General features: G+C 41.3%; 1 protein-coding gene across 1 annotated transcript in view; it reads left to right on the top strand.

The window, feature by feature from the left end:
• Positions 1-9732, top strand: part of rasgrp3 (RAS guanyl releasing protein 3 (calcium and DAG-regulated)) — a 104158-nt gene extending 94426 nt beyond the window's left edge. Inside the window, exons 15-17 of the mRNA XM_028820653.2 lie at positions 2169-2318; positions 6404-6771; positions 8912-9732. Coding sequence (XP_028676486.2) covers positions 2169-2318; positions 6404-6771; positions 8912-8920 — 527 coding nt within the window. The 3' untranslated portion in view covers positions 8921-9732. The remainder of the gene's footprint in view (positions 1-2168; positions 2319-6403; positions 6772-8911) is intronic.
• The last annotated feature ends 6112 nt before the right edge of the window (positions 9733-15844 follow it).

Raw genomic sequence — 15844 nt, 5'->3', positions numbered from 1 at the left:
TATGTAAGTTTTAGAAGTTGAGCCTTAGGTTTAAATGTGGCATGCCTGCATGTTCTAAGCTGTTGTATTATATATAATCAAGTATCTATCTATCTATCTATCTATCTATCTATCTATCTATCTATCTATCTATCTATCTATCTAATCTGTATAATATGGCCTTAATGGAAACGAAATTACTAACTGTGCAGAGCAAGATACTACAGTTTAATGCATATAGTAAAGGGTGGTCATATGAACAAGGTCATGAGAATTATAAACAATATTGAAAAGATGTGGCAGGTGCTTAGAGAAGAATAAGAAACACCAGGAAACCAAGAGCAGCAGTGTCCATAGGAGAGCTTTCACCCTACAAGTGTAATGGCTTCACAGGAAGTGAATTCCCCAAGGCCATCAGACTCTGAAAGGGATTAGTATCATGGTGGACTTTAGGTTTGGCACATTTCACAAAATAACAGAGCTCAGTGTGCCTCCAGGGGACCACAGTAACAGCTCTGGAGTTATTTTGAACATCTCCGACCAGAGATGTCTTACCTGAAATGGCCTTGGAAGTAACCCTGACCCAGAGCTTAAAGGGCTGTTCCATACTAGAGTTGTGAGATGAGTTGGGGCAAAGCGTCCCTAGCAGGAAATTAAAGAGACCACATACCCAGATAAAGACAGGTGAAGGTGAAGTGGTGAGTTGTTGAAATGTTCTGGAAGTAGTTAAGTGGGGAAGGCAGCCAGTCTGCCTGGTTGGTTAAGAACTGATGAATTACACCTTCAGCCAGGCCTAGTGGGTCAGAAACGCCTTGTTCATTTATTTTTCTTTATTTTTCCCAATTTTAGTAAAATGCTTATTTTTTGATAATGTATCAAACATTTTTATTGTGGATGAGTTGAACCATTTGAGTCACTCTTTCAATATTTCATTGACTCTTATATGAGACTTTTATTTGTTCAATCTGCAGGCCAACCTTTGACCTCCTTCCCTACCAAACCAACCACGTGAACTTTTTCTTATTTTTTCAATCTTTGCTTAGCTATTTTACAATAAACACTTAGTAGGCATTTGTCCTGTGTTTTTCCCAGTTGATTCTGGGGTCCATCAGCGGTGTGTTCTGCTCCTACTCTGTCAATGCTTGCATGGACTGGGTGTTGGGCAAGGTCGTGGGGTCCAGAGGCTGTGTGGCATCTGTTGGTGAAGAAAGACTCACTGATCTTGACTTTGCTGACGATGCTGTGATCTTTGCAGAGTCAATGGAGGCTCTGATGGGGACTCTCGAGAAACTGAGTGAGGAGTCTGAGTGTCTGGACTCGCGAGTGTCCTGATAAAAACCAAAGATCCAGGCCTTTAGTGACCTCTTGGGCACGGCCATCAGCAATGTGTCTGTCTGTGGAGAGAGTGTCGACCTCGTTATTGAGAGGTTTACTTACCTTGGCAGTGACACTCTGGTGACTCTTCCTATGAAGTCAGTAGATGGATTGGGAGAGCATGAGGGGTCATGAGGTCAGTGGAAAGGGGTGTGTGGCGCTTCCGATATCTGTGTAAAAGGACGAAGGTCCAAGTCTTTAGAGTCCTGGTGCTTCCTATCTTACTATATGGTTGCGAGACATGGATGCTATCCAGTGACCTGAGATGAAGACTGGACTCCTTTGGTACTGTGTCTCTTCGGAGAATCCTTGGGTACTGTTGGTTTGACTTTGTGTTTACTGTAATGAGCGGTTGCTCATGGAGTCCCAAATGAGGCACATTACTTGCATTGTGAGTTACGGCACTGCGGCCATGTGGCGCATTTCCCCGAGGGTGATCCAGCTCATAAGATCCTCACTGTTGAGGACCCGAGTGGCTGGACCAGGCCAAGTGGTCGGCCACGTAACACCTGGCTGCGGCAGATAGAGGGTCATCTCCGGAGGGTGGGACTGGACCGCGTATCTGCCTGGGGGGTTGCCAACCAGGATCCCGAGTTGTTTCGTCGTGTAGTCGGTGCAGCAACGTGCTGTACCAGTGCATGCTCCCCAACTTGACTTGACTTGAGGGGTTTGGTAGTGCTGTTTGTTATTGGTAAGACAAATAATTAGCCTTTTGCTTGTATATTATTTACAATTTAATGACTTTGGTATATTTTTTTATTCTGTTTTACCCAGTTTCCAATGTTATATTATAAATCTTCTGGTTTGTAATGCAGACTGTGGAGTAAACTGCCATAAGCAATGCAGAGATTTGTTGGTGCTGGCATGTCGAAAACTGTCCAGAGGCACTTCTTTGGGGAACGTATCTCCTACTGCTTGCACACATGGATCACTTCCCAGCAGTCCATCAGTTCCACCCTGTAATGGTAAGACAAAACCTCACCAGTACAAAACCTTTTTTCTTTTGGTTTTATGTGTGATGTCCCAGCTAAGAAGAATATAATGAATTTCATCACGATGAGTGTCTAACTGTGTTGAGTATTCACTTCATTTGGTGCACCTGCCCATCCTTCATACCTGATGGCCTGATCAAATGCCTCTTCGAATGTGCAGATATGGCTCTTTAAAGCAAGGAGACAGGTATTAATAGAACATGCAGAAGTGCAACTAAGAGGGCACGAGTAACAGCTTAGGTGTTCATGAACATGGAAGGAGTTTATCAACTGCAACCATCCCTGCAGGGTTTACTTATGAAACATTCCTGTGAGTGTACTGAGATAGGAAACCACCAAAAAATTATTCAGCCAATGGCAGTTCTGTGATCTGTAAAGCAGAAGGAGTAAATGGAATCTAATACAACTTGGGAAATGTAACAAGAAAGATACAATCGACATGGCCACACATTCGCTGTACTTGTCATGGCCGACCCATCTGAGTCCATTACAATATTCTCCTGAAAGGATTAGCAGTGGGCAAAAAAAAAAAAAAAAACAGATGCTATTGAATTTTACTTCTTTGGTAGAAAGACCAGAGTAAACATCCCATAATTTCATTAATCCATCCTGCTCCATTCAAACAATGTTTTTTTGACAGTGGCAGTGTGCATTTTCCGAACTCACAGTCGGGTCCCTTGAAATGAGGATGGCATATCTGAATACAACAGAATACGAGAAATGTCTTCCTGATTAATTATAGAGGTAGTCCTTCCTGACAGCTGTGTACCTACTTGGGAATGGGCCTTTTCAGCAGGGTATGATGCCATTCAGTAAGCCTAAGGAAAGGTCTAGAATGGCTGAGAAACAGAATGGTGTGTTCAGCGTAATGCAGTGCTTTCACCAGTTGCCAGAAATTAATTCAGTTACAAATCCATTCAGATTAGAGGTCCAGCGCCAACCGCTGTGAACAGGCTACCTGCCTCAAATCTGATAACATTTTCTTTTCTGCATAGTAGACACTTTGAAGTCACGTATACCAGTATCTACACCTTCACTACCTTTTTGTACCCAAGTCCAACAAATTCAGGCTGGGTCCCCATTGGGAAATGAGATGAAGTGGCCACTTGGTGTTTTGTGAGATGCACCTATGACTTTTTTACAGAATGAAATTTCAAATTTGCTCCATCTTTAATTCAAAGTTAAAATTCAAATTGAATAATTTGTACCCCCTCGGTATTTTCTAATTTATGTATTTGTTTATGCGGTACATCAGAGCCTAAGCCAAAAATACACTTAAGAAGTTTCTCCTCTTTACCACACATCTTTATTTTCACATAGTATCCGTCAAGGTTGCAGAATGAAGCAGATTCATGAAACTTCACCCACCTGAATCATTACATTCATGTTTAACTCAATAATAACTATTATAACTAACCAACCAACCAACCAACCATCCATCCATCCATCCATCCATCCATTATCCCAGTGTTTCCCAACCTCGGTCCTGTGGCTGCAGGTTTTTGTTCCAACCAGATTCCTAATCAGTGACAACACCTGATAGCGCTGATCTCATTTAATTAGCTGGTATTCTTTTTCTTTTATTCTACATTCAGAAAAGCTCATCAGCATGATTTTTACATTTACAAGACACTTAGAAATATTTCTGCTTTTGCTATAGATTTAAATGCTTACCTCTCTTTTGTTGATTTCATTATATTTTGTCATTTCTCTGTGCAGTTTTTCACCTTCGTTGTATCTTATTAATGACAATTAAAAACGAGCAGAGCAGACACCCGGGCAAACAACACAGAATAATCAGAGGCTGCAAGTACTTTAGCATCAGACCCACTAATTAGTAAATAATGGATTAATTAAACAATTAGAACACCTAGAAAAGTAGAATGAAAATCAAGATGAAAATATTGTTAAAAATAAAAAAATACATTATTCCCATATAACTGCTCGGTACATCTATATATATATATTTTACCAAACTTAGTTTTCTAATTTCTATATTGTTCCCAAAACACTGAACTTGGGAAATAACAGTTCACTTAATTAGCCCAGGAGTCCAATTAAAAACAGAAGCTGGTTGGAACAAAAACCTGCAGCCACCGGGGGTCCCCAGGACCGAGGCTGGGAAACACTGCCATTATCCAACCCACTGTATCCTAACTACAGGGACATGGGGGTCTGCTGGGGCCAATCCAATTGATGGAGTATGTGAATTTCCCCTTGGGATTAATAAAGTATCTATCTATCTATCTATCCCAGCCAGCACAGGGCGCAAGGCAGGAAACAAACCCAGGGCAGGGTGCCAGCCCACCGCAGGGCGCACACACACTAGGGACAATTTAGGATCGCCAATGCACCTAACCTGCATGTCTTTGGACTGTGGGAGGAAACCGGAGCGACACGAGGAAACCCACACAGACATGGGGAGAACATGCAAACTCCACGCAGGGAGGACCCAGGAAGCGAACCCAGATCTCCTTACTGCAATGCAGCAGCGCTACCCACCGCGCCACCCTCTATAAAACATTGAGAAAGTAATTTTTTAGCTCAGAAATGTGAAGGCTTTTTGTAAAGTATAAGTTTCCAAATGCCACATTTTTGTACAACTGCTACACATTTTGAACACTGCCACGTCCTTCAGGTAAATTTTAACCCACAATTAATTCTTTTCATTTATATAGCGCTTTTCTCACTACTCAAAGCACTCCGCAATAGCAGGTTAAGGGCCTTGCTCAAGGGCCCAACAGAGCAGAGTCCCTATTGGCATTTACGGGATTCGAACCGACAACCTTCTGATTGCCAGTGCAGATCCCTAGCCACAGAGCCACCACTCCGCCTTGACTTGATTTCCCTCTGCATTTTAGACAATTTGTTTGTTCACAACCTATGAAAACATTCAACATGTCATCAGTTCTAAAAGTTAGGATCATTGGCACTACAGGTTAATACAATCAATCAATATAAAATAGGCTAGGAGTTAAATATGTGATGCCATGTGATGTCCAGGGCACCTTAAAGGGGGAGTCAAGTCAAAAAAGACCTGTAGAGCAAACCACTGCATTAGCATTTACTGTAAATATCTGTCATATTTGTCTTTCTCATTTTAAAAATGAGGTGAGAAGTTATGAAAAATGTCACCTTTTATTGGCTAACTAGAAAGACTACAATATGCAAGCTTTCAAGACAACTCAAGCCTCTTCTTCAGGCAAGATGTAATGTAATTTTACGTTTTAAAAATGTAAACTTAAATCTGTTTCAAAAGACAAACAAAGAAAATGGGATCCGTCATACTGTACTTGTTTTCCTATGGTTGTTGGCTTAGAAGCCATAAAATAGATTTAGACATCTAGAACAGGGGTCGCCAGCTCTGGTCCTTAAGGACCACCATGGCTGCAGGTTTTCATTCTCACCCTTTTCTTAATGCGTGACCTGATTTTGCTGCTAATTAACTTCTTTTGAATTAAGTTTAACTGACTTGTTCTTGAAGACTCAGACCCCTTAATTGTTTCTTTTTCCTTAATTAGCAGCCAAACAATCATGAGATACAAAATGAGCCAAAACAACTGGTGTCCATCATACAATATCTGAAAATAAAGAAAGGTGAAGGTCTCAGGAATGTCGATCTGCTCAGGTCCACAAAACATTTTCACAGAAAAAGTCGACAATTTTGGAAATTACTGCTACTGCACAATAAAAACAGCAATAAGCCATGGAATTAAAGAACTGATTTAATTAATGACAAGAATCGGCACCTCATTAAGCAGCTGGTTGGAGTGAAATTGGCTGGAGTTTGAGGCCCTGACTCAGTTGGTCTTCTGTTGGCTCACTCACGTCACATTTAATTTCTGTTTGGGTGCCATTTAAAGAAAGAAATGAAGCAAATCAGAGGAACGATAAAGAAATTCAGGGGAACAAATCTTAAAAAACCTGCAGCCAAGGTGGTCCTCCAGGACTGGACTTGGCAACCCCTGATCTAGAAGATAGTTTTAGTTATTATTTCAGTTATCCTCAATTTTCTGTTTTGTACTTATTTTTCTTTTTTCTTGTTACTGTCTTGCTAGCCCCAGACAATGTGTTTGAATTCCCTGGTGTCACACCCGACAATCAGGATCTTGACAACAGATCAATCACTCTTATGACTGGCTCCGCACGTAAGATCTCGGTGAGACTTCAGAGGACAACCACCAGCCAGGCCACACAGACAGAGCCTTTATGGCATGAACACAGCTGGGGGACAGGGGACTGTGGCTCACACACCTTTCCTAAGATGAGGTACAGACTTCACAGCAAGAATAAGGGCTTTGCAAGTTGGGAGAATGACAAGCCCTCATTACATGCCAGGACTGACCTGGAGCTGCGAATTCCTGCCATCAGTGTAGAGATGCAGAATGGGATGCACATCGAAGAGGAACAACAAGAGTCCGCTGAGGTGAGTAGGAGCTCCTCATGGATGGATGGATGGATAGATAGATAGATATGAGAAGCACTGTATAATAGACAGATAGATAGATATGAAAGGCACTATTTAATAGATAAATATGAAAGGCACTATATAATAGATAGATATAAAAGGCACTATATAATAGATATGAAAGGCACTGTATATTAGATAGACATGAAAGGCACTATATAATAGATAGATAAATATGAAAGGCACTATATAACAGATAGATAGATAGATATGAAAGGCACTATATAATAGATAGATATAAAAGGCACTATATAATAGATATGAAAGGCACTGTATATTAGATAGACATGAAAGGCACTATATAATAGATAGATAAATATGAAAGGCACTATATAACAGATAGATAGATAGATATGAAAGGCACTGTATAATAGATAGATAGATATAAAAGGCATTATATAATAGATATGAAAGGCACTGTATATTAGATAGACATGAAAGGCACTATATAACAGATAGATAGATAAATATGAAAGGCACTATATAACAGATAGATAGATAGATATGAAAGGCACTGTATAATAGATAGATAGATATAAAAGGCACTATATAATAGATATGAAAGGCACTGTATATTAGATAGACATGAAAGGCACTATATAATAGATAGATAGATATGAAAGGCACTGTATAATAGATAGATAGATATAAAAGGCACTGTATAATAGATAGATATAAAAGGCAGTGTATATTAGATAGACATGAAAGGCACTATATAATAGATAGATAGATAAATATGAAAGGCACTATATAACATAGACAGATAGATATGAAAGGCACTGTATAATAGATAGATAGATAGATATGAAAGGCACTATATAATAGACAGATAGATAGATATGAAAGGCACTATATAATAGATAGATATGAAAGGCACTGTATAATAGATAGATAGATATAAAAGGCACAATATAATAGATAGATATGAAAGGCACTGTATAATAGATAGATAGATATGAAAGGCACTATATAATAGACAGATAGATAGATATGAAAGGCACTATATAATAGATAGATATGAAAGGCACTGTATAATAGACAGACAGATATAAAAGGCACAATATAATAGATAGATATGAAAGACACTGTATAATAGATAGATAGATAGATATAAAAGGCACTATATAATAGATAGATAGATATGAAAGGCACTGTATAATAGATTATTTTATCTGAACAGCAGTGTGGTGCGGTGGTTAAGGCTTTGGACCTCAAACCCTACAAGTTGTGGGTTCAGATCCCACCACTGACACTGTGTGACCCTGAGTTAGTCACTTGACCTGCCTGGGCTCCAACTGGAAAACCAAAAGAAATGTAACCAATTGTATCATAAATGTTGTAAGTTGCCTTGGATAAAGGCGTCAGGTAAATAAGTAAATGTTTGTCTCAAAAGGGGAAATTTAGCTTTTTTTACAAAATCTCAAGAAATAAATATAATTAAAAACCATCACCTCCCTCAAAAACACACAATAATTCTAAAAAAAGAAGAACATTTCTGCCCAAGCTAAAGACGAGAGAGCAGTCCCAGCGAGGCGCATTTCCATAGTAGCTATAAAAAGGATCTGCAATAGCATTTCTTGACACACTTCTGAAAGTACTCATGGATATTCTGTCAGAAAAGTAAAATAATTAGACTGCTTGGAAGAATGGAGTTAAAAGCTTTGTTATGCCCCGTTATGCCACAGTTAGCATTGAGCAGAATAAATGAAATGTTTTAGAAATATTTGAGAACAATCTAAAAAAATAAAAGCTGCATCCTGTGTCGATTTTTCTTCCAAGTTTCCTCCAGTTTTCCTCCCAAAGATGTACAGGTTAGATTAACTGGTTACATTATGGAGGGTCTCATGAGAGTGGACCCTGTAGTCGACTGGTGTGGCTGGTCCCGATAATGTCCCCCAACAACCCTGATTTGGATTAAGCAGGTCTGAGAATGTTCCCTTGCCCTTTTGTATTGTTTTTATGTGTTTTAGATTTTAGTCCGGCATGCTATGAGACAGTGTAATTAGTAAAAGGTGTTATGTACACTACATCTTATAATATGAATAATAATGAGCTGATATGAATAATAGTGATTATGCAATGTGTTCTCCAAACACAGGACAGCTGAACAACTGCCATCAAAAATAAGAAGAGGCAACAATGAGACTTCATGGGCTGTTAACGAGCCTTTGGAATGAAGGAGACATGAGTGGAAATGAAGACTGCAGCCACTGGATGCCACAACTTCCCATGAGAAGCTGAAGGTCAGCCAGAAGTAACACACCTCAGAAATGTTCATCAGCTGTATCGTATGTCACTATGATCTCAAGGAAGAGATGGTAAAATCTTTATACAAATCATTTTTATAAGAGATGAAGAGATAAGAAAAAAAAAAGCACCAAGGTCCAAAAGTATTTTAAAAACTTCTGTTGAGTTTTGTTCGAAGGGATACTGAATTACCCTGTAGCAAAAAAACCCTGAAGGGATCGTGTTTATCGTGTTGGCTTGTTTTCAAGATGTTCACTGGTCTCAAGAACACCCATTGGGTGTCCTTAGAGTTTATCGAGTAATGGTACCACTTGTCACAATCCCTGGAGTAGGATAGATTTTCATGGGTAAATATTTAAGACGGAAGGGTTTAACCTTGGACTTACTACTGGCCTGAGGTGGCATCCTTGACTCCATTTTCCCCATCTGTGTGTCACAGAAACGTTTTTTGAGTCACCTGCCTTAAATATGCAAAGGACCAGAAATGCCCTGCTCTCTGTCCTTAACCTCCAATCACTTCAGGATTCTCTGCAATGTCACCCTGGCCTCGACTGTAAACTGGAGATGGTCACTGAACAGAGGCAGAGAGTGTACGTGATCGATTAGAGAGTGGCAGTGTAATGGACCAGGTCACTTAGAATGAACACGTGTGAAGTAGGTATCAAATTGGAAAAATGGAGGTCTTGGAGAAAGCCAAAGCCAACTTACCTCAATATGAGTTGGGCACTTACATGGCCATAGGGGACACCTCAGTTGTTTTTATCTCTTTTTAGTTTAGTTTTTTTGTTGTTGTTGGTAAACCTACCCCAGTGGTTACAGATCTAGGAGTCATGCCCCTCTGGGAGCTGTGATCTGCCCCAGTCTTTTTGGAACCCTTGATTTCCAAGACGACTCGTGGAGGACAAACAAGCAGCACATCCCTTTGTGACAAAGACACCACAGCTAGGGTGCAAATGCATGACAGCATCTATTCCTAGTGTGGAATTTACTTTCAACTGTTTGGTTTCCCGTTAGCTGTAAAAATGGAGGAGCGGTTCATTCAAAGGTTTGATTTTTACTAGTCTCCATTTTGCCTGTCCCTAGATACATAAATAAATGTAATTATATTATGAAGTTTGGAATGGGATGACATGTTCCAACTAAAGGATGGCAAAAAATATGCGAAATACTAGACTAGACCTAATCATCATACGTGCCTCCCTTGATGTCCATCATCATTTGCCTCTCGCTCTAAACTGCAGCTCCTCCACACCTATTCCATTTCGGTTTTATTGCTCATGCATATCAGTGCCTTGTGGGTGTAGTAAAGTGACACAGCAGTTTTGTTTCTTCCACTGCATCCTGAATCTTAGATTAGTTCCTCCACATTGAAACACACCTTCCACCCATTTTTCTGAAACTGTTTATTCCTCTAGGGGCAGCACGGTGACGCAGTGGGCAGCGCTGCTGCCTCACAATTAGGAGACCCTGGGTTCGCTTCCCGGGTCCTCCCTGCGTGGAGTTTGCATGTTCTCCCCGTGTCTGCGTGGGTTTCCTCCCACAGTCCAAAGACATGCAGGTTAGGTGCATTGGCAATTCTAAATTGTCCCTAGTGTGTGTTTGTGTGCCCTGCAGTGGGCTGGCACCCTGCCTGGGGTTTGTTTCCTGCCTTGCGCCCTGTGGATTGGCTCCAGCAGACCCCCGTGACCCTGTAGTTAGGATATAGCGGTTTGGATAATGGATGGATGAATGGATGTTTATTCCTCTACGGCAAGAGTCTGCAAAGCTGGTCCTGGAGGGCCGCAGTGGCCACAGCTTTTCATTCTAAACCTTTTCCTAATCAGTGATCAGTTTTCACTGCTAATTCACTTTTTTCCCTTCATTTTCATTGCCCTGTTTTTAAGGATTCAGTCCTCTGAATTGATTCGTCCATCCATCCATCCATCCATCCTCTTCCGCTTATCCGAGGTTGGGTCGCGGGGGCAGCAGCTTGAGCAGAGATGCCCAGACTTCCCTCTCCCCGGCCACTTCTTCTAGTTCTTCCGGGGGAATCCCGAGGCGTTCCCAGGCCAGCCGGGAGACATAGTCCCTCCAGCGTGTCCTGGGTCTTCCCCTGGGCCTCCTCCCGGTTAGACCTTACCAGGGAGGCGTCCAGGAGGCATCCTGATCAGATGCCCAAGCCACCTCATCTGACTCCTCTTGATGCGGAGGAGCAGCGGCTCTACTCTGAGCCCGTCCCGAATTGATTCATTTCCTCATTAAATGACAGCCAAACAGAAATGAGATGTGAAACGAGCCAACAGATGAGCAGCTAAACTGGGGCTTCAAACTAAAACCAGTTTCTTAATGAGAAGCCAATGCTTGCTGTTAATTAACCCCGTTATTTAATTATTCATTCTGCCACAGCAGACATTTCCAAAACTGATGATTTTATGTTTTTTTCTAAGAACACCGTCAAGATGTGTTGGTGACCTGAGAGATCAGCCTTACTGAGACCTCCACCTTTTGTTATTTTCAAATATTGTGTGATGGGCACAGGTGAGCTGGTCATGTGGCTGCTTGTTTCATGTCTTATTATTGTTTGGCCACTAATTAAGGAAAAAGAAACAACAAAGGGGCCTGAGTCAAGTTAATTAAAAGAAGTAATTAGCAGCAAAAACTGGTTACTAATTAAGAAGATGGTTAGAATGAAAACCTACAGCCACTGTGGCCCTCCAGGACTTGAGTTCGACGCCCCTGCTCTGTGGCAAGAGTCTGCAAAGCTGGTCCTGGAGGGCTGTAGTGGCCACAGGTTTTTGCTCAGTCCCTATTGCCTAATTAGAAAATAACCTTTGCCAATAACAATCTCATATTAATTGTAAGGCTTGTTCACAGCCATACAAGGATATCACCTAAATGACGTGTGGCCTGACGTGGATGAGTAATTCCTAGTCTTTCACTTTTTTTCTCTTCAGTTTCCTTCCAGATATTTTATTAAACCAGATAGTTCACGATGAACACACAGTTAGATGTACAACTGCTGGTTCCTTAGTTATGCGCATCTTAATGCTAACTAGCCAAAGTACCCGGCGTTGCCTGGGCATAAATAAACGGGCGGAAAACTGTATTTTGGAAGCAAAATCCACGATGAGACAAAAAGACGTACACTTAGACATAAACCGTAACCCTGCAAGGGAATAAAACTCTTATCCAAATGAGTTCAAAAGAAAACGCTGTATGTACCTGTGGTCTTAGATGAGATTCCACTTTGGCTGCTACAAAAAGTTGTGCACGCTGATGACAATTTCTGCCCATCAGCTGCAGTGCAACCCTGCAGTCTCATTAGAATTGTTGCCCCCCATCCCCAACTACAATCCCCTCTCCCTGATATGCCATATATTATACATTTTAAGTTGAACCAACAGCAATGCAGAGTTTATGAGGGTACCGCTGGTTTGACTTTGTCTCGAACAAGCAGTTTCTCACGGAGTCCCGAATGAGGCACAGTTACAGCACTATGGCCATGTGGCGCAATTCCCTGGAGGTCTTGCAGGATCCTCGTTGTTAAGGACCCAAACATCTGGACCAGGACAATGGGATGCCCACGTAACAGCTGGCTGCAGTAGATGGATGGTTATTTCCAGAGCATGGGACTGGACCGCATGTCTGCCATCAGGTTTGCCAACCCTGAGCTGTTTCGTTGTGTGGTGGGCGCAGTAACGCGCTGTACCGGTACATGCTCCGCAACCAGACCTGACAACAGCAGTGCCTATGCGAAATGTTGTGAAAATCAATTCAGCCATTATTGCGTGATTGACAAACAAACAAACCGACATCCACACAGCTTTGTTAATATACAGTAGATGAGGAGAACTTAAAAACGGTGAAGGCAGCTGCTTAAGACTTCGAATAAGCAATTGGCGGAACAGGGATCTTATAAACGAGGTAACGATAATGAAGCATAAAAATGTAGCTTGAGCAGTAAGTCTTTCAACAGCAAGAATTGACTTCTTATTAAGAAATTGGTTGGGAAGAAAAACCTACAGCCCTCCAGGACCGACTGTGCAGTCCTCTGCTATATGGAGCATTTACCGTATATACTCACAGATACGTTCTCCCGCGTATAAGTCGGGACTGGATTTTACAGTATAATTTTTGGTATTTTATAATGTCAGTCTTATAAGTCGAATGCGGAAAACTCCTGCTATTGGTCCAAGAGATTATGATATGCTAACACCCACCTGAGACAGTAACCACAGAGCACACGGTAATACCCGAACTATTCTGAACCGACGTTTGCACTGTTTTGTATTTTTTTGTATCTCGCACCCTCATACACATTTATCGTAAGAGCATCCCTTATCTACGATGGAGCATTCGCTCAGACGAAAATATGAAGCTGGTTTTAAATTAAAAGTCATTGAAGTGGCGAAAGAAAACTGGTAACTGCGCTGCTGCAATAAAATTCAATGCATCTGAGAAATTGATGTGAGATTGGAGGAGGCAAGAAGATGTAAAAAATAAAAATTAAGTGTCGCATTTTTGAACGGGCGTATAAATCGGGTCCGATTTTATGATCGATTTTTAGGGTTTCAAGACCTGACTTATAGTATATTAATTGTGTAACACAATGTAATGCTGTGGTTAAGCACTCAGTTGTAATTGTTATTCCATAATTTACACATATTTATAAAAATTGTGGAATAACAATTACAATTGAGTACTTAATTATAGCGTTACACAGTAAGTACAAGGTGATAACACCTAATTATTCTGTAATTACACAGGTAATTACATGGTAAGTACAGCATATTAGGGACACCAAGATGACTTCCTCAAATTCATAGCAAACGCCATCCCAAGTCGCTTTACAATTCCAGCCTGCTTGCTTTTATATCGGCAGGATAAGCGACTCTCCCAGAATCCCTGGTGAGGACTGGATTGGCATTCTCGCGCCTACCAACCTCTAGCCTTTCACCCGTAGGGCCGCCATTAGGAGTGAACCCACTTCACCTTCCTGTACATTTCGTCACCCTGGAGTTTGCCACACCTGTGCCACGACAAATCATTGAAGTCAAATGGTGAGCAGTGTAGTGACGCTTGATGGGCAGCTTCTTTTTTTTTTTTGCCACCATTTGTGTAGCTTCCTTGGTGACTTCTACAGGGTCATCAAATATTTGAATGACTAATTCCAGACCTTGGATTTTTAAGTTGCATTTTTTTTTTAATTTATTGAACGAGGTATTTATTGTTTTTTTCTATGATGTGTATTTATAAAAGAAGAGACTCCATAAACGAGCAGAACGTCATTTACCGAAATGTCTCTGTCAGATGCATGCGTGACCTCCTTGTGGATCATTGCCCTGCTCGGATTGGGTCTTTTCATTATTTGTACTGTTACTACTGTGCCTAAGACTTCTGTTTGGAGGCCAAGACGACGTTTTTGTTTTTTTTCATTTTGTTTCTTTTACTATTTTGGTTCATTCTTTGAAATTGTTGCCCAATAAAATGTACTCCAATACCAACCTGCTTATTAACCGTATTTTTGTAAATCTGCATGTGCCTCTCACATTGGAGCCCTGGGGTTTCTTCATGTGGCACAAAGATAAATTTAAAAAAGATTATGCAGCTCCTTTTTAATTCATCCACAGTAACGAGACTCACTTCAAAATAAGCCCTGAGGACCTACAGCTAACTTATCTACATGGCATTCAGTTTGAGCAAGTAGCAGAGTTCAGATATCTCGGGTCAGTCATACATTAGAAGAAAGCAGCCACTACCTCCGAGGTTCTCGGCTGAATCGACCGAGCCACTGCTGCGTTTGGGCTGCTAAACTCGCTCCTTTGGCATAAAAACAATATAACATTTTAAGACTAAGATGCAACTCTTCCAAGCATTTCTCATCCCAGTCCTCCTCTATGGTTCAGAGACCTGGACACTTTTGCAGGCAAGACCTCATGATGCGATGCCTGCGGAAAATTCTCAGAGTTTTGCTTAAAGACGGCCTACAAAATGAAACAATAAGGATCACTTGCCTCCAACAACCCAGTATAGTGGAGGAAATTCGGAGAAGAAGACTAAGCTAGTTTGGCCATTTGTGCGGGACTGACAAAAATGAATTCCCTTACTGACTGTCATGACAAAACCACCCATCAAGGTGCAACGAGATGCACCTAAGAAAACTTGGGCACGTCAATTTGAAGATAACATAATGGAGGCCAAGACGATAGCACAAGAAAGAATCAGCTGGAAGCAAATCATGCAGGATGTCCAAAACCCAGTGGCACCTTTAAGTAGTATACTGGCTCCGAGGGCAGCATCGCCCAGATGCCCACTAAATGATTGACAACAACGACATGGCAGAGAGAATAATGTGGCCCACCAACATAACCCTACTGTCCTACCTCATCTACACATGACCCTAGAGGGAACCTGTGCTATCACACCTCACCTTCTTATTTTTCTTCATATATGAAAACTAATGCCATTTCCCATTGCCTCTACACTCATCCACACTTGCCATTTTTCCACACATTTGTCAGCCAAAACAACATCACAGCTCCATGATTCCAAGATACACTCAAGAATACTTGTAAACTGCTCATCATTCAGCAAGTTCTCCGCCTGTTGGCCCCCACTGAAATCCACTAATGAGGAAATGGGCGAGAAGTGTCCCGCTGTAGTCAGGACAGTTTTAGGCCAAGGACAGATTCGAGCACTTCGGACACTATGAGGCGCATAAACTGACACCCCCTCCCCTGTTTCACTGGAGAACTCATGCCTATATTACTCGTCCCTCATGATGGTTTCAATTCCCTTTAGTTCC

This window comes from Erpetoichthys calabaricus, chromosome 15, assembly GCF_900747795.2.
Source record: "Erpetoichthys calabaricus chromosome 15, fErpCal1.3, whole genome shotgun sequence".
NCBI lineage: Eukaryota > Metazoa > Chordata > Cladistia > Polypteriformes > Polypteridae > Erpetoichthys > Erpetoichthys calabaricus.
The sequence above is the reverse complement of the archived record's forward strand: the minus strand, read 5'-3'. Positions and strand labels throughout refer to the sequence as shown.